General features: G+C 37.1%; 1 protein-coding gene across 1 annotated transcript in view; it reads left to right on the top strand.

Annotated features, from left to right (window-relative positions):
• The window catches only part of TAFA2 (TAFA chemokine like family member 2), a 161,215-nt gene that overhangs the window by 94,861 nt on the left and 46,675 nt on the right, over window positions 1-19,679 (top strand). The window contains exons 2-3 of the mRNA XM_027106874.1: window positions 9,107-9,259; window positions 10,475-10,599. Of these exons, the coding sequence (XP_026962675.1) occupies window positions 9,107-9,259; window positions 10,475-10,599 (278 nt within the window). The remainder of the gene's footprint in view (window positions 1-9,106; window positions 9,260-10,474; window positions 10,600-19,679) is intronic.

Raw genomic sequence — 19,679 nt, 5'->3', positions numbered from 1 at the left:
CACACACATACACACACACACATATATATATGTTCTTTTTCATATTCTTTTCCATTATGGTATATTCCAGGATATTGAATATAGTTCCCTGTGCTGTACAATAGTTTTGATTGATAATTAGCTGTTGTTAATTTTAACTTTATCTAAAAAAAGGAAATATCCTAGTCAGTATATTATTTTTGGTTCAAAGAACAGAGACATCATCAAATTACATCAGGAAAAAAGGGGCTCACTGAAACCTATTCTATAAAATATTGCAGGAATTGAGGAAAAAGTTCAGGAAGACCTCAGGAGAGGCAGACACCAAGGCAGGTGGTGGAACTACCTACTTCTTTATCTCTTACCTTTGCACCTGTGCTTTTTTCCCATTCCTATGTGTCCCCATGTCTCAACACAGTGAGGCTCTCACAAAGCTCTCCACAGGTTACCTGACTCCTGATGCCAAATGACCTTTGGACTCAAGTGCCCATTTCCATGGGACAATTCTGTGACTTTTAGTTCAAATTTCTAGAGAAATGGATTTGATTGGTCCAGTTCCTCTTTTTCAGAGCAGACCTTACCAGCAGAAGTTGTTGGACAGTTTATAAAGAGACCAATATTCTTTGAGGTTTGCCTTCCTCAACATCACTTCTCATTTAAAACGTGGATATAGAAGATGTTCATGATTGAGCTGAGGGGCAGTGAATCTAAAACTCCCCCAAGAATGAATCTTCTTCTGTTCTGCCTCTTTCTCTTAAAATAGACTGTGGTACATCCTCTGGTTGAGAGTTTGCTTCTGTTAACGGAGACCGTACTGTTATTAGGATTATTATCCTTTGTGGCAATCTGTTTTTCCCCAATAATTTTATTTTTTCCATATGAAACTAGAGCAGTTTTAGAAAACAAGCTCTGTAAAAATGTCATTGACATTTGGTTATTTCCTCCCCAATCATCCTGACTTCATAAATTATGTGAACTTTTGAAATTTCATTGAACTTTTTAAATGGCCATTTCTTTTAATTAGATTGCTTCATCATGAAAGTCTAAAAATGTGCCCTATTTTTTCAGTCTAATGAATTAAAGTGAGAAATTGGCTGTCTCAGCAAGTTTTTGTTTCAGCACATTTTTTCCATTCAAAGTGATTTACAGCAACCTGCATCCACTAACTAGCTTGCACTTCAGATGCCTATTGGTGCACGTAGGTGATGCTTGATTTCTGCTTAGAAGGTGTAATGCATACTCTGGGGAGCTAGTCAAGCTGGGTAAAACTGTTAAATAGGAGTGTATGGAGACAAACAAAATTTCAGAGTCAATGAGACAAATCAGAATACAAATAAGAACTGAAATCTAATGGAGAGGAAACCAAGTAGGAACAAATTCACAACTTGACGCTGAATTTACTCTCTTCTGTAGCTTGTGTCAGATTAATTTTTTTTACATGCATCTCATGTCAACACAATTATGTGTGTATACATATATATATATACACACATAGATTTTTTTAAATATTAAATTAGAACTTTTATAGAATATAGATCTTTCTCTAACAACTATATCTTTTAAATTTATATGTTGTATCATGTTGTTATTCATTAATTACATTACTAGTTAAAATTAAAATAACATTTAAGTAATGCTATACAATTTAAAAGCAGTTTCACATACGTTATCTCATTTGGTCTTTATAAGGACTCGATGGAGCTATCTTAGAGATGAACAAACCAGTTCTTTGAAAGGTGAATGGGCTTAAGCATTTACTCAAGTATAGTATAGGTTAGGGTAGACTTGCACTGAGATATTTCAGTTCCAGAGCCCATGTCCTTTCTAGGCTACCAAGCACCACATGTAGGAACAGTGATACACTTCTTGCTTTCCTTCACATCACCTGGAACTATAGTCTACTGTATGTGCGTGGAGCTGTGTAGAAAAGGCGTCATATGATAGTGTTGAAGATCATGGTTTCTGAAAGCAAACTGTCTGAATTCTCACCTCTGGTTTTCTCTATTACTGTTTTACTTTGGGCAGGTTACTTACCATTTCTCTGGCTCAGTTTCTTTATCTGTAAATTGGGGATAATTATAGTTTCCTCTTTAATGGTTGTTGTGATGATAAAATGGAATAATGCATAGCATACAGTGAATATTCTATGGCTGTTACTTAGCAAATACCACTATTCCTTAAATAGTTTCCAGAGTGAATGGATTATTCTTACATTTAGAATGTGATATGCATAGCTTTGTGCTCTTATTGACCAAAGGCCAGCAAGCACTACTCAAGGTAAATGATTTGCATAAATACTATTCTGTGAACCCATTTTTCATATTTATGTATACAGTTGGTTCACAGGTAATGGCTAAAATGTGACCATATTAACATATATATAAACATATATGTGTATATAATTATATATAATTAAATGTGTCTATATAGGTATGTGTATGTATATATATAATTTTTAAAAATTTATGCACACATATAAACCAAATGCTATTCAGATTTTTTTTTCTTATGGAGAAGGTAAAAAATAGTTAGAAACAAAGATTTTGCTAAAATGACTTATAAGACTTCATTCCAGAGTATTCCAGTCATAATAGCTTTGCAAAAACATTTAGGAATCTTAAGATATGATTTAAGAGGCAGTCTCTTAAGGCCATGTTTCTGGGGAACCAGTAGGGCAGTATCCTATTGTTGAAATGATATATGAAGGTAATAACCTTGAAAGGCAACAATTAGAGCTGGGCAAGACTTAGTAATCCTGTTTTCATAAGAATTAAAACCTATGTGTTCTCTAGTGTCATTTCACAAAAATGTAGGAGGCAACATTTTGTATTAATGCATCACATTCAGGGAGGAGAAACTAGCGGAAAGGTGTGGGGCTTTTTGTTTTATCTTTTGTGACTTGGGGATTGTCACATGAAGAAAATTGTTCGTTCTTTTTTCATTTAAATCTTCTCCAGGGGGTCTTGCATCATTTTAGTATGACGCTGATTGTCTGTGAAGTCTATTTTGTTCATTTGGAAAGCCCTAATATTTGATTAGATTAGTTTATCATGAGCTCTGTCTGACTCCGTGTAGAGAATTCTAGTAACTGCTTGAATTTTTTACAGTCTCATTAACCTTTTAAAGGAAAACCACAGGAATTAGTTTTACCTTCTTAAATTGCTTGTTTACCATTTATTAAACACATGCCACATACTAGCAGTTTACATGAAAACTTAGCCTTTGTCTACAAGAATTTGACATGAGAAGTTAAGATATATAGCAGACAAATAAGAAAACTATGTGTGTGTATATGTATGCCATGCTTAGGTGAACTAAATTTTGCTAGAAGATTCACGTCCCTATTTTGAGATATCTCATTTTACTTACCATATATACTGGCATATATAAAAATATTGAACAGTCAATATCCTCCCTACCCATGCCTTAAGACTCTTTGAGTGCAGGATTATCCATCCTTCCATCCATCCATCCACCCACATCCACCTACCTGCCTACCTATCATCTATTCTATTTTAACAAGGTTAATCATCTCTTTCTCATCCCCCCACAGAAAGCTTTACAACTTCAATTTTAATAAGAAGGACAAAGTCTGATAGAGATTTTTCACAAAATCCTATTTCTCACAAGGAAACTCAACCTGTGTGTCTGTGCATTTTATTCACAGGCAATGAAGAGAAAGGTCAGGGCAGAAAGGCCTTGGGTCTGTGAGGCTTGCTCTTCTGCGTCACCTTTGTTATTAATTCCTTAACATTTAGTCCCATATTCTCTGAAGGGGGAGGACATGCCTCTCTTCTTCCCAGTGCAGCTCCTACCTTATCCTTCTCTTCATTACACAATATGGGCATCATTTTACCTCCTTTCTTCTCAAAGAAGAAATAAGCACACTTTCTTCACCAGAGCTCTGACATACTGAACTTAGCCAACATAATTATCCAATTGTAAAATGACTCTTTACAACCCTTTGAATTATATAAATATCTGAACGACATTTTCTTGTTTCTGTTTGTTCTGCATTGACTCAATAAGCTAGAATGATCCAGGTTTCTGAGATATCATGTTTCACTGACTTATCCTTCAACTAACACATTTGACAATATATATCCTACTGCACAACCTAGGAAGCAATGGAAAATACTACTGTGTAGTCAGGGTAGGCTAAGTTTTGTGACAGTAGCAAAAAACCACCAAATTTTAGAGGCTTGTAACACTTTAAGGTTTCTCACTCATATGTCCATATGGTTGGCGGGGACTCTGTTTCATGTCTCTTGGGGACTCAGGCTGATACAGTCTCTACTATCAAGAATGTAATTAGTTGCTCTTGCTGGTGGGAGAAATCTGGTGAATGACACTAGCTATTAAAATGTCCACACAGACTGATATCCTTTGCTTTTGCTCGTAAGTTTAGCTTTCATTTCATTGGCCAAAGCAAGTCGCATCACCACATCTAGATTTAATTAATGGGGTGGAGAAGTACAGTTTTCCTTGTCAGGAAAAGTAGAAATGAATTTTGACATTGGCATTGGGAAGGGAAAACCAGGTGCAAATTTTTCACCTGTCAATTCTTTTCCAACATACGATAAAAATGTCCTTGTAACAAAGATGATAAAATGGCCCTGGTGGATGATGCTGAAATGGTGCCTGCCTCTTTTCTCAGGATAGAGACTAGTGGAACCCCGCTGTGTGCTCCTGGCCGCTGCAGTTCTGTGGAAAAGAGAGCCCAGCCACTATCCAGCTCTTCCTGAAGCTGTCTCAGCTCGGTCCTCTGCCTGCTAGCATAACTCTCTGAAGAAACCCTAATAATCTCTTGTTCTCTAAACTGGCTTCCATTCAAAGACTTGCAGGACACATCTCATCATGACTTACATCTCTGTTTCCCTAAATTGCTATCAGAGCTCCAAGCATCCCAAATTATCTATCATCACACAGACGTTTATTTCCATTTTGTTCTGTAATCCCACCCTTTCATTCATTCCACTGTGTCCTCTACAGTTTACTGGGTGTATCGGCCAACTCCCTGCCGGGCAGTCCTACTACTCTTTCCCAGTAAATTTATTCTTCCTCTTTGAAATATATATTTCATATTCTTTTTTTCTTCTCAAACATCTCTCATATTTCATAGCAAAATGAGATAAAATCAGATATGAAACTTCATCTTCTCACCAACTAATCCGCTCACACCTACCTGACTCTGTATTCACATATCTCACCTTCACTCTTAGGATTAAATGTCCCCACATGAATCTAATGCCAACCACCTAGGTGCCCTCAATCTCAATTCCTTATTTCCCTTTATGGACATTCTTTTTTTAATTATCCACTTTCTCTCCTATATTGTCATTTTCATTTTCTCAGATTTCTCCAGCAAGCAAGCATGCTTTTATGGCATCCATTGAAAAAATTTTCTTAAACCTTTGCTTCATTCCAACTATTACTTCATCTCCTTCTTCCCTTCACAGAAAAACTCCTTGAAAGAAATTTTTATAATTATCTGCAGTTTTGCATCTCATTCTCTAATAAACTTACTATAATCATGCTTTTATCTTCATCATGCCATTAAAATGATTTTTATCTAGATCAAGTGCTAATAATAGCTAACACAGAGTACCTGCTATGAGGCCGGGAGTGTTCTAAATACTTTATACATATTAACTCATTTAATCCCCAAATCAACCATATGAAGACGGTGCTATTAATATCCCTCTTTTAGATATGAAAAAATACTAATCAGAGATATTTGATGATGTGCCCAAGGTTACAATGCTGTTTGAAGAAGCTTAGATTTGAACCTAGCTACTGTGGTTTTGGAGGCTCTGTTTTAACTGCTGCATCATATTATTTTTTTAGGAGACAATTATTTCGCTTCATTTATTAAACCTTTCAGCAACGTTTGACATAACTGACCAATCCCTCTTTCTTGAAACATTTTATTCTTTGGTTTTCCATGCCTTTATCTCATGTTCTTTTTCTCTTACCTCATGTTCTGCTCCGTATCAGTTTTTTCTACTGTCTCCCTTCTTCCAGATTTAGGTTCTGGACTATTCCTTCCCTACTTCTCTATGGGTAGCAGTAGCCTTTCCATGGTAATTTAGTCCAGTCTATGGCTTTAAATATCACCTATCAACCTAGATCTCTTAAGTGTGTATCTGCAGTCTAGATCTCTTCCCTAAGCTCCATTTTATAAATGTTGCTGCCTGATTTACATCTCTACTCCTGTGTCTTATAAGAATCTCAGACTTAACACAGACAAAACAGAACTACAGTAATTTCGACCCAACCCAACTTTTGCCGAACTCCCCTTTCCCAGGCCTCCTCTATCTTCCAGAACCACCAAATTCTAATTCCTCAGGACAAGCTTAGGAGTAATCCTTAATTCCTCTTCCCCTCACAGCTCATACTCAATCCATTAGCAAGTCAAACCAGCTCTACTCTGAAATATGCCGCATCTGGTACTTCTTCCCAACCCTTAGTCTAGTCTGTGCCCCATCCTTCACCTCCTGAACTCCTGCAACCCCTTCACGACTGGTCTCCCTGCTTTCACTCTTGCTTTCTTCAGTCCATTCTCTAAAGAGCAGCTTGAGCAAACTTCTAAAGCATTAATGAGATGACAGCATTTCCACCCAAAGGCTTTCCCTTGCAACGAGAGTAAAATCCAATCTCTTTACCATGGCACCCGCCCCTACATCATCTTCCTACGTTTCTGACATATTGTCCTCAGCCTCTCAGCTGTTCAGCCACAGTACATCCACACTGGCCATCTTGCTGTCCTGGGAACACACCACACGTTTCCCCATTTCAGAACCTTGTCATTTTCTGCTCCTTCTCTTTGGAAAGTTCCTCCTTTCTTAGCTCTTCATCATGGAGGCTTTCTTCTCATCATTCAGGCCATTATTCAGGTTACCTCCTCAGAGAGGTTTTCCCTGAGACTCACAAAAATCTGCCTTCCCTCCATGTTTGATTACTCTCAATCACATTACCCTACTGCATTTCTTTCAAGGAGCTAGAAAATCTAACATTGTCTTACTTAATCATTAGTACCTAATTATTATTTGTTTTCTCCACAGGAATATGAGCTCTTTAAGGGCAGGTCTATGTCCATCTTACACATTGTTGCATCCCCATTACTCAGAACCATGCCTGATATGTGGTATTGACTCAAAATGTGACTAAGTGAGGTTCAGTGTAGAAAGCAGTATTTTGACTCGTATAATATTACATAAAGCATTCAATAAATTAAAACAAACTGAATCATCCTTAGCTAAGAAAATATTTTCTAGAGCACAAGGAACAGAAATCCGGCTTTCAAGTTTTTAGCTTTTGTTTGATAGCCTTGTGTTTGAATCACACATGGAGAAATTCCCATTTGTATCTACCATGACAGAAAAATCTTTGTGACATTGGAAATGGTATCTGCTTCTTAACATTCTTTTGAGGATTATGTGTCAAAGCTGTATGTTACACCTGAGTTTCTCGGTTTCACATGGGGAATGACGTGGACAATCCATGCGGTTTGGTCTCTCTTAGAAGAAAAATCCAAGCAATCTAACCTGAGTTACTGCCTGGTGGTTCCTCATCTCTGAGGGGAAGATTGATATGAATGCATGATGTACTCATCTCATTTACAAAATGATCTCAGTATACTTTATAGCATTAAACAACTTCCTGTGTCCTACTTTTCTATTTAAATCTGTTTTTATATCAGTCACGTTCTTATGTTGTTGAAAGCATAACATTTCAACAGATGTTTGATTTTAAGCTGGTTTTATCTTTAGCAGATGGAAATTTTGCTTGATCATTTCACAGGAGGGTTAATACTTTGAAGAAGAAATGCTGGGTAGAAAACACAATGAAGGCAAACTCGAACCCTATCCTAATGTGATAAGTGAGGTCCAAAAATTTCAATCACCCAAACAGTTCAGTAGCCTCACTGTGAGGTTAAGAAAATGGGTGATGGGTTTTTCCAGGCTAGATATAAATCCATCCACGTTCTGGCTGTGGTGGTTGTCATTCAGTGGCAGCTGTTCCCTCAGGCAAAATGGAAAGGAATGATTTTTTTTGTTTTTTTCCCTCCTGAACAGGCATTTAATAGTCTTATTTCAGTTGGAAGCAGTAGTTGGAGAATAAGTTACAGGAGCAGACAAACCAAAAAAAAAAAAAAAAAAAAAACCCCAAACCAAAAAGCTCCACGTAACTTAAAGTGCTTCAGACTGCAAATGTAAACATGAGGGCGAGGGGAGGCCACCGAGCTCTCTCCCCTGACCTGAGACAGGAGGGTCATGTCATTGTCGGTTCCCTTTACCATCACTACCCTCTGATCTCAGCCCTGCAGGTGGGAGGGTGGGAGGGAATGTCAGAGGCAGGGAAGAGGACTTAAAGGAACGAGGAAAACACTTTGTAAACCTAGAACCAGGGTGCAAGGTGGGGGTGCAAGGGAGCTCCTGGAGCCCTTGCCCTGGCTGAGGGGTGGGGCCAGCCCCCCCAGGAGGTGCGGGAAATACTGTTGGCTTCATGCCGCAGCCATCCCTGAGACTGGATGGAACGTTCAGGAAGATGGCAGCAATTTCAAAAATCACCCAATTAGTTCATTTCCAGGGAAATTGAGCAGAAGAATCCTGAGGAAGTGGGTTCCCACCCTCTGCCTCCCTGATTTCTGAAAAGAATTTCCCTTCCTGGCCCTTACACTCACCCCTAGATGAAGAATATAACCTTTATCAACCCACCTACTTTGAGAATAAGGTTTGTCTCAGCCCTAGTACAGGGCACCTTGTCCGGGGGTTCCCTTACTTTGATCAACACGTTGAACAAAAAGGTGTAAAAAAAGTCATATGCAAATAAATATGTTTTTGATGATACCACACATTGCCTCTATATTTCAGACTGCTCTAACAGCTCATTCTAATCTAGTCACTAATTGTTCCTGCTTCACCAAGCATTTACTGACAGAAATGGTCCTACCACATTTAACAAAGAGATCAAATCTGCATTATGGAGTCAGCATCATTGTATTTCTAGTTTCATGCATGGTGGATCCTTTATAGAGCTATATTTAATGTGCTTCTAATTAAAAAGAGTAGGGAGTATCCAAGCTTTCTCAATGTTATCTCAACTTTTGTTTTTGTTTGTGCAGCTCACCATGTTAAAACGGGCACTTGCGAGGTGGTGGCACTCCACAGATGTTGTAATAAGAACAAGATAGAAGAACGGTCACAAACAGTCAAGTGCTCCTGCTTCCCTGGGCAGGTGGCAGGTACCACACGAGCTGCTCCCTCTTGTGTGGATGGTGAGGCTTCTTCCATTGCTCTTTGGGATAGGGTAGACGAGGACTGCTTAGAACTGGAATCCCACTGTGATGCTGATGACTGGGGTTAATCCTGGGGGACCGCACCATCAACCACGTGGTTGGTACAAGGTCACTTGAAGAGCGTTTTGAAATCTAAAATCTATTGGAAGATGGTCTAAGATCTTATGCGGTTTTGTAGCAAAAGGCATTATAATGAGGTTCCAGTAAGTCCATGTGCCTCTTACTTTGATGCCATGAAATATTGATTTGCCAGTGGAGGGCGAGTGTGTGTGTGTGTGTGTGTGTGTGTGTGTGTGTGTGTGTATAAATTATTTGGCAAAGGAAAAATGAAATAGATGATTAAATAGTGTGGGTACCTAAACACATGACTGGTTCTTAACAATGAAAAAATAAACACTGCACAGATGAGTGAACGTTTAGCTGTGGATAAAATTCACATGAAATATTTTTATAGAGATTTATCAAAATATTAATTTCTTTCTTGGAGGATTCACCTAATTACAGAGGATATAAACATTTATGTGGGTCTATATAATTGATGTTATCATAAATAATAATGTGTTAAGTGCTCATATTTTCATGGTGCACTCCTTGTGATGATAGTTACTGCCCACAGTAAAAAAAAGATTGTGTTCATTTGAATGCCTTCCTGATTTTAGCCTACTTGTGGGAAATACTACATTGATTCTAAAATATTGACTCTGGTCATGGACTCACTTTCTTATATGTTTATGTAAATCAGCACATGCATGTATCCACATAGTTTCTTTCCAATATGTTATTGTCCAATTCATATATGTCCATAACATATTCATGGACAATATGTTATTGTCCAAATTCTTTCCAATATGTTATTGTCCATGAATATGTTATTGTTGCATGAAATATCCTTTAAAAATGTGCCTATCATTAACAATACTGTATTATACACTTAACATGAGATCTACCATCTTAAAATTTTAAGTATTCTTACCACAGTAAAATAAAAATCAAAAAAATATTTTTAGTCAAAAAATCTAGAAAGATTTATTCCCTTTGGACAAAAAAAAAAAAAAAAAAAAAAAAGCATCCTTCAAAATCTAATCATCCCAGTGGTGGGAAAAATATGTGGCTGTTGTTCTTCTTTAAATGTGCACCCAAAGAATTAACAAGCCCAAACAGAAAATATTAAATTGATTTTTCTATCTCCTGTAGCTTCAATAGTGGAACAGAAATGGTGGTGCCATATGCAACCATGTCTTGAGGGAGAAGAATGTAAAGTTCTTCCAGATCGGAAAGGATGGAGCTGTTCCTCCGGGAATAAAGTGAAAACAACTAGGGTAAGTGGACAGCCAGCCTGTGAAAGCAAAAAGTCTCTCAATTAATAGAGCACGGAGCACGTGCAGTGACATCTTTAAGTGGTGGTTGTAGGATGAGAGGTAATAGTTTTCCATAGTACATTTTTCTCCCATTTTCTCCCTGCTTCATTTTTTCATAACACATTTTTATTTCATCCAGAATAACATCTTCTGTAGATTGCCATCAACTGTCATATTACCTAATAATTAAATGCTCTTTGTTCCTTCATGAGATACTGACAAAAATGTGAACACCCCCGCCCCAAGGATGCGTGTTAAATGCTGGGAAGGTGACCCCAATCCCTCATTCTTCTGATGGATAGTGATCTGAATAAATTCTGAAAAAAAGAGAATTTATATATGACTCAACAAACATTTCCCAGTTAATATTCTTTCATTTTTATGAGAGTAATTATTTTGACCTCCCTGATTTCTGGATCAATAAATAGTTTTCTGATGGTTAAGTTTGTAATCATTGTAATGAGTTATCAAGAGGAGTTTTCAAATCTCAGGGTCAATATAAAAGGAATGCTCTTCAGACAGTCAGGTATTTCAGCTTGCAATGACTGATTTCTGGGGGGTAGGAGAGGAGTGAAAAATAGCTTTATTCTTTCATTTTCTAATTACCTCCATGGATATTCTGGACTGGCAGAATTTAAATTCTTTGTGGAATCAGCAAATGAAAGTTTTGTCTTATTTTGCTTTTTGCACTAAGGGGAAAGCTGACTACTGTTTAGAACTGGATAACTGGGGGCTAGAACAGAATAATGTTTTATAAAAAGGGGATATTTTATTTAATAAAATGTAACATAAAACTAGAGACTGTAATTTACGGTATTGATTAACAATAGCAGTTTTTTTTTTTTAAACCTTGTGTGGACATATTCAAGAGGATTATTTTAAAATCCCATCAGATATATAATGTTGAGTAATATCTTTAGTGCATTGACTATTCAGACATACAGAGAAGTAACCAAGTTTCTAATAAATAATAACTTTATATTTTGTCAAATGATTTCATGACTCTAGACTCATCAGTTAAAGGCTGACACTCTTCCAGAATCTGTGGAGTGCATGACCAGTTAATTAGAATAATTGTATTATTCAGTTAGCACATGATATAATCCATATTGATTTGTTAAAACCATTCTGGCAATGTAAAATTTCCTTATAAGCTATTTATAGCATGAAAATTTTTTTCCTAACACTATTAATCCTTAGTCTAAAATAACACTCATGTAAATGCCTGGAGATTTAAGATTCTGAAACAATTTTTTTTTTTTAAATAGTGAGTTCTCTACATCTAAATTCTATGTTTCTATTACATCAGTGGGTATGAGGAAGCTAACACTTATTAGATACTTAAAACATATGCCATATACTGAACAATGTGCTTCATGTGAATTAGCTCATTTAATCTTCTTAATAGCCCAGTGAAACAGGTAATATTATTATCTCCTTTTACAGCTGAGTAAACCAAAGCTTTAAAATGTTAAGTGACTTCCCAAGGTCATATAGCTAATTAATGGGAAGTTACGGATCAAACTGTATATTTTCATTCCAGAACCTAATCTCTTAACCTGTAGTTTATACTAGATCATTTAACTTATTCTTAAGTAATAGTGATGAAAGTTTCCTATAATTCTGTTCATATAAAGTAGACCTTTAAAAATATTTTTAGCTTTTTGGATCATTGAAATGAAAAGGTCAGAAGCATGTGATCTAAATTCTCATAATAAATTATTTTAGAAGTGTTGCTTCACTCCCTGTTGGGCCATATTCTCAATAGTTCAAACGTAAAATTGAGTCTCTGCTTCACAAATTCTTCATAATGTAATTAAACAAGATAGATGAAAGACTGAGAACTTGTGAGTAGGGAAGACCACATCTAGATCCTCTAGTTTGTTTTATTTATAAATTCATATAACTTATAGTGGATTGCCCTTTCTATTTTTCCTTCATCTCCTTTGCCCTGGAGAACAGCTGTTAATGGAAGACCTCATTGAAAATACTGTAGAGAGGATTCATGCAATAGTGGGTGTTTGTATTAAATTATCTTAAAAATTCCTTCCAACCCTGAGAGTCTATGATTCTCATTTAAAAAGGAAAAATCATTATATATAAGAGAAGATAAGAGGGCTTGAGAGAAGGAGCTTCTTCAGTACAATCAAAGTAAATTATTGTTACTTTTTCCTTCACAAGTAAAAAGATTGCTGGTGAAAATGAAGCTACTTGGACATTTTCAACTAAAGGAACGTCATGGCATTTCAAATGCCTGGGCAAAATGTTCAATTACGAATATTAGTTTGGCTCACAAAACAATTAGGTGAATTTCCCTGAGGCCCCAAAGAAGCAAAGTTGTCAAGGTCATCATGTTATTAGTGTTCTGCCATCTCCTTTGAAATAGTCCAAAAAGTATTGGAGATGAGATAAATTCTTGAAATAGTTCTGGCACGACATTACTTTGCCCACAGTGGAAGTGTTGGGTAGAGGTAGGTTCTGCCCTACATAAACAGCAGCAATATTATTGAAAAGAAATCTGATCATTATTTTAATCACTGGTGTTATTATCCACTTGCTGGTCTTGAATAAGGTAGCCATGGCTGTGGTGAGCCAAGAAGCCACTGAAGCCCTGATTTGGCAGGTCCTAGCCACAAATGGGAAAGTCTAGAAGTTAAGCAGGAATAGGCTATAAAAGTAACTGAAGAGCTGCTCTCAGCAAAAAGTCATTTGGGTTCCTTACGCAAGATATGTTGGTCTTATGGGATTATCACTGTAAGCAAAATGGCTCGAGAAATGATTAAAATTTGCAGTAATGTACATCCTCCTTCATAACTGCCTGTATCCAATCTGGAGTGCTCTGGTAAATTTAATGTTAGAAAAAAAGCAGTCAGCCAAAAACATCAATGAGGCTTGCTTGGCCTCAGCAGAGATGCATGGTACTTTCCAGAATTGACTACAGATCAGGGGCTGGGTGAATTTCTCATTTAAGACTAATTTGGAACTTACATTGTACTTCCCATAAATGCTAATTATATCCTCCTTCTGTCTTTGTACTAAATTCAGGAAGCTTATTGTCATAACCCATTTTCTAATTGTCCTAACAAGGGGAAAAGGCAAAGAATAGACAGCCTTTGTTAGAACAGCAATATTTGCATACATGCTCTTCAAAACCCCAAACATTTAGTCTGCAGAGAAAGGAGGGTGCAACATTGTTTCCCGAGCCCTACTTCTCACCTTAAAGCTGGAAACTAATGACTGCGTATGACATCTGTAACCATCTACTGTATTACTTTAAAGAACTCCTAAGTTAAAAGGAAAAAAAGGAAAAGCCATGAAAGCCTTTTGATTTCAAACTCACTTTCAAAGATAAATAATAAAGAACTTTTCAAAGAGTCATTAATAAAAGAATAGTCTTTCCAGTGTGAAAAAGCACATAATTATATGCTGATTATATAATAGAAAAGTAGAAGGGGGGAAAGGTGCTGTAGAGCTTGTAAGAATTGAGAAAAAAAACTTTGATAACATTGTTAGAATCCTCAGAGAAAACAGACTGTGATTCATTTCTTTTAATGTTTTGATACTCTTTCTCTGTGGAATATCTCCTAAAAGAAGTCACTTTCTGATTTTAGGACTTACAGCCCTTGGCCATTGGTATGGACTCCACATTCCTATGGTCATGCAGCTCAGATGTCTGGTTCTTACCTAAGGAAAAATGAACTTAACTCGATATAAGATTTTTATATTTTCATTAGAAATATTATCTTTATGAATCATGAATCCTCATATGCTTAAGAAGACATTTTCTGAGTAACTTTTAACTAATTGGAATTCTTTCATCTTTACTCATTTACTTAAAGTGCCTTAAGCAGATAAGAACTCTATAGTTTTTTAATGTCCCTTCAAACATAAATGGATTTTAAGGGCATAAAATATGATTTTATTTTGTTGTATAATGCAATGAAAATCAACAAATGTTAAAAAATTTCCTGTGCATAAATATTCTATAATAAGAATGCTCATATTATAATCAAAGCAACAAAATCAAATATGAAAGCATTCACTTAGCTCTTAAAGTGTGCTGGGCACTCTGCTAAGTGCATCGCAGGTATTATCTTATTTAATTTCCCCAACCACAGTAGTTACTAACTAGAGCACAAAGATATACATAGCATGATGCCTGCCCACCAGGAGTATGCCCTTGAGTGGGGGAATGAATAGTAGACAACTGCATTATTCTTTTGTTATCCATATGCAGCCCACTAACAATAAACATTGGAATCACTGGTAAATATAAATCGAGTAACATTATTATAATAATGGGGATAACATAAGTCTCTAGTTCAGCTTCCTCATCTGCAAAAAAAATGAGGATGTTGAGCTATATTCAATTTCAAGTTCCTCTAAACAACATTTATTCTTTGATTCCTTGTGCCAAGGACATTTCTAACTTCCTTTCCAACTAAATTTATATGACACTAATAACTAACTAATCTCAGAACAGAGGTAAGTGTTAGGTTTTTCATCCTCTCCCTCTAAGGGAGAAAAGAAATAGCACCTTAGGGTGCTTTGTTGATTGAAGCCTCAAGTCATCCCCTTCCAGATGCTGCCTGATTTTACACCAAGACTCGGTGACTCTGAGTTGGTGGGTCTGAATGGTGTCCAGGGGTGCTACTCCAGGTCCAAGGCAAAGGAAGAACACAAGAGGAGAAAAGTTCATTTTCTCACCTTAAGGGGGTGCAATTTGTGAATTATTCAATCACAAACTCTCTTCTTGTCTTGTAAATTTAACATAGACTTAGGGTAGTGTGGTCCTTTTTTGATCAGCCCTTTCTAACAGACACATTCCCCATTCTTTTGTTTTCATCTCACCTCTGACCAGGCCCTGAATTGCACCCTGGTCCACAGGACAGAGCATGACAACTTTTAGGGCTGTGGTTTTCAAATTATCTTGATGGTACCTAAGTAAGAAATACATCTTACGTTGTGATCCAACATATACACAACACTCCCACACACATACACATACACTCATATACCCCACACTAAAATTAAAGTTCTGATTTTTTGGTTTTATTTCCTTCCTTCATTCCTCCCTCTCTTCCTCCCTTCCTCAACCCCATAAATTGATTTTATAACCCATCAATATGTTACAACATGCAGTTTGAAAACCACGGCTTTAGAAGCGGTATTTGACTGCTTCTCGTGTTGGCTCCATGGAAGTGGTAGTCACTGCTAACTGGCAAAGATGCAAACTACTGAATAGACAGTTTTCAAATCAATTCATCTTTTACATTTTAAATATTTTTAGTCAATATTTTGGGGTAAAAATTTCATAAGATCTTGTAAAATATAGATTTCATGGGAAAAATGTGTATACTGGATACATTCTTCCATTCAACGAGTGTTTACTGTCTTTTATTGTTGGGTGCTATTCTGGGTTCTGGAGCACAGCACAGGGGAAAAAAAGAGAGGATCCCTGCCCTCATAAGGCCTAGATTCTAATAGGGTGTATTGGTTTTCCATCACTGCCTTAGCAAATTTAGTGACGTGATACAACATCCATTATTTGTAGGTCAGGCTTCCAGGCACAGCGTAGCTCGGCTATTTGTCTGCTCTGGGTTTCACAAGGCTGAAATCAATGGGTATGCTTCATCTTTTCACAACAGGGCTGTGGTTCTTTTCTGGAGGCTTTAAGGGAGAATCTGCTTCCAAGCCCATTCAGGTTATTGACAGAATTCGGTTCCTTCTAAATGTAGGAATGAGGTTTCTACCCCTCCAGTAGCTGTCATCTGAGAGCCTCTCTCACCTCCATCAGAATATCTGCTTTCTCCATCACATTGCCTCCTTCATCTTCAAACCAGTCAGGGCACACTGAGTCTTTCTTACACACCGAATCTCTCTGATGTCCCCCTTCCGCCATTTCTCCTCGGCTTTACTCTTCTGCTTTTAAAAGCTCAAAGGATTACATTTGTCCCACCCAGATAGTCCAGGATGATTACCCTATTTTAAGGTTAGCTGATTAGCAACTTTAATGACATTGTCCCTTCACAGCTGTGCTAAGATTAGTGTTTATTTGAATACCTAGGGGACAGGAATCTTGAGGGTATATCTTTAGAATTCTACCTATCAGACAGGGGGAGACAAAAATTAAAATATATGAGTAAAGTATATGTTAGATGGTGGTAGGTGCCATGGGAAAAAGTAAAGCAGGGAGGAGAAATGGAGAGTGCTGAGCCAAGGGTGTTTGCATACTGAAGTCTCCAAGGAGATGAGGGGATAAGCCACGTGACTATCTAGAGGACACGCTTTCCAGGTAGGGGGAGAAACAAGCATAGTACCCGCCATGGAAGCTACCCTGGGAATACCATATTCAAGAGACAGCAGTGATGCTAGTGTGGCTGGGGGGAGTGAGCAAGGTAAGTGATCATATTTTGGATTAGAAAGGTATTATGAGGCATGTCACTATAGACCTAAATTTTTGTCCTGAGCAAACAGAATGAGGAAGTTGACATGAGGGGGGTTGGAGAAAACTGTGGGGAGAACAGGTTTTATGTTATACATTAATATTCATTAAATCTAGGTTATTTAACTTAATAGAAATTTAAATATGGTATAACATCTTGAAGTTGATATTTATTAAGATAGGTGAAAATTTTTTACTATAGTAAGAAAAATGTAGACATTGAAATTCATATCAGAAAAGATTTAAAATCTCAAATGATATGGACATTTGAAAAAGGCACTTAAGGAACTATATAATTACTATAATGACATTAAGTTTTTTTTTGTTTTTTTTAACATCTTTATTGGGGTATAATTGCTTTACAATGGTGTGTTAGTTTCTGCCCCATAACAAATTGAATCAGTTATACATATACATATGTTCCCATATCTCTTCCCTCTTGTGCCTCCCTCCCTCCCACCCTCCCTATCCCACCCCTCCAGGCGGTCACAAAGCACCGAGCCGATATCCCTGTGCCATGCGGCTGCTTCCCACTAGCTATCTACCTTACGTTTGTTAGTGTGTATATGTCCATGACTCTCTCTCGCCCTGTCACAGCTCACCCCTCCCCCTCCCCATATCCTCAAGTCCGTTCTACAGTAGGTCTGTGTCTTTATTTCTGTCTTGCCCCTAGGTTCTTCATGACATTTTTTTTTCTTCTTAAATTCCATATATATGTGTTAGCATACGGTATTTGTCTTTTTCTTTCTGACTTACTTCACTCTGTATGACAGACTCTAGGTCTATCCACCTCATTACAAATAGCTCAATTTCGTTTCTTTTTATGGCTGAGTAATATTCCATTGTATATATGTCCCACATCTTTTTTATCCATTCATCCGATCATGGGCACTTAGGTTGTTTCCATCTCCAGGCTATTGTAAATAGAGCTGAGATGAACATTTTGGTACATGACTCTTTTTGAATTTTGGTTTTCTCAGGGTATATGCCCAGTAGTGGGATTGCTGGGTCATATGGTAGTTCTATTTGTAGTTTTTGAAGGAACCTCCATACTGTTCTCCATAGTGGCTGAACCAATTCACATTCCCACCAGCAGTGCAAGAGTGTTCCCTTCTCTCCACACCCTCTCCAGCATTTATTGTTTCTAGATTTTTTGATGATGGCCATTCTGACTGGTGTGAGATGATATCTCATTGTAGTTTTGATTTGCACTTCTCTAATGATTAATGATGTTGAGCATTCTTTCATGTGTTTGTTGGCAGTCTGTATATCTTCTTTGGAGAAATGTCTATTTAGGTCTTCTGCCCATTTTTGGATTGGGTTGTTTGGTTTTTTGTTATTGAGCTGCATGAGCTGCTCGTAAATTTTGGAGATTAATCCATTCTCAGTTGTTTCATTTGCAAATATTTTCTCCCATTCTGAGGGTTGTCTTTTGGTCTTCTTTATGGTTTCCTTTGCTGTGCAAAAGCTTTGAAGTTTCATTAGGTCCCATTTGTTTATTTTTGTTTTTATTTCCATTACTCTAGGAGGTGGATCAGAAAGGATCTTGCTGTGATTTATGTCATAGAGTGTTCTGCTTATGTTTTCCTCTAAGAGTTTGATAGTTTCTGGCCTTACATTTAGGTCTTTAATCCATTTTGAGCTTATTTTTGTGTATGGTGTTAGGGACAGATCTAATCTCATACTTTTACATGTATCTGTCCAGTTTTCCCAGCACCACTTATTGAAGAGGCTGTCCTTTCTCCACTGTACATTCCTGCCACCTTTATCAAAGATAAGGTGTCCATATGTGCGTGGGTTTATCTCTGGGCTTTCTATCCTGTTCCATTGATCTATCTTTCTGTTTTTGTGCCAGTACCATACTGTCTTGATTACTGTAGCTTTGTAGTATAGTCTGAAGTCAGGAAGCCTGATTCCTCCAGCTCCTTTTTTCGTTCTCAAGATTGCTTTGGCTATGCGGGGTCTTTTGTGTTTCCATACAAATTGCGAAATTTTTTGTTCTAGTTCTGTGAAAAATGCCAGTGGTAGTTTGATAGGGATTGCATTGAATCTATAGATTGCTTTGGGTAGTAGAGTCATTTTCACAATGTTGATTCTTCCAATCCAAGAACATGGTATATCTCTCCATCTATTTGTATCATCTTTAATTTCTTTCATCAGTGTCTTACAGTTTTCTGCATACAGGTCTTTTGTCTCCTTAGGTAGGTTTATTCCTAGATATTTTATTCTTTTTGTTGCAGTGGTAAATGGGAGTGTTTTCTTGATTTCACTTTCAGATTTTTCATCATTAGTATATAGGAATGCCAGAGATTTCTGTGCATTAATTTTGTATCCTGCTACTTTACCAAATTCATTGATTAGCTCTAGTAGTTTTCTGGTAGCATCTTTGGGATTCTCTATGTATAGTATCATGTCATCTGCAAACAGTGACAGCTTTACTTCTTCTTTTCCGATTTGGATTCCTTTTCTTCTCTGATTGCTGTGGCTAAAACTTCCAAAACTATGTTGAATAAGAGTGGTGAGAGTGGGCAACCTTGTCTTGTTCCTGATCTTAGTGGAAATGCTTTCAGTTTTTCACCATTGAGGATGATGTTGG

This window comes from Aethalodelphis obliquidens, unplaced genomic scaffold (assembly GCF_003676395.1).
Source record: "Aethalodelphis obliquidens isolate GAN/ISIS:26980383/991018 unplaced genomic scaffold, ASM367639v1 scaffold8, whole genome shotgun sequence".
In the NCBI taxonomy this organism is placed as follows: Eukaryota; Metazoa; Chordata; class Mammalia; order Artiodactyla; family Delphinidae; genus Aethalodelphis; species Aethalodelphis obliquidens.
Note: the sequence above shows the minus strand (reverse complement) of the source record. Positions and strands in the feature narration are given on the sequence as shown.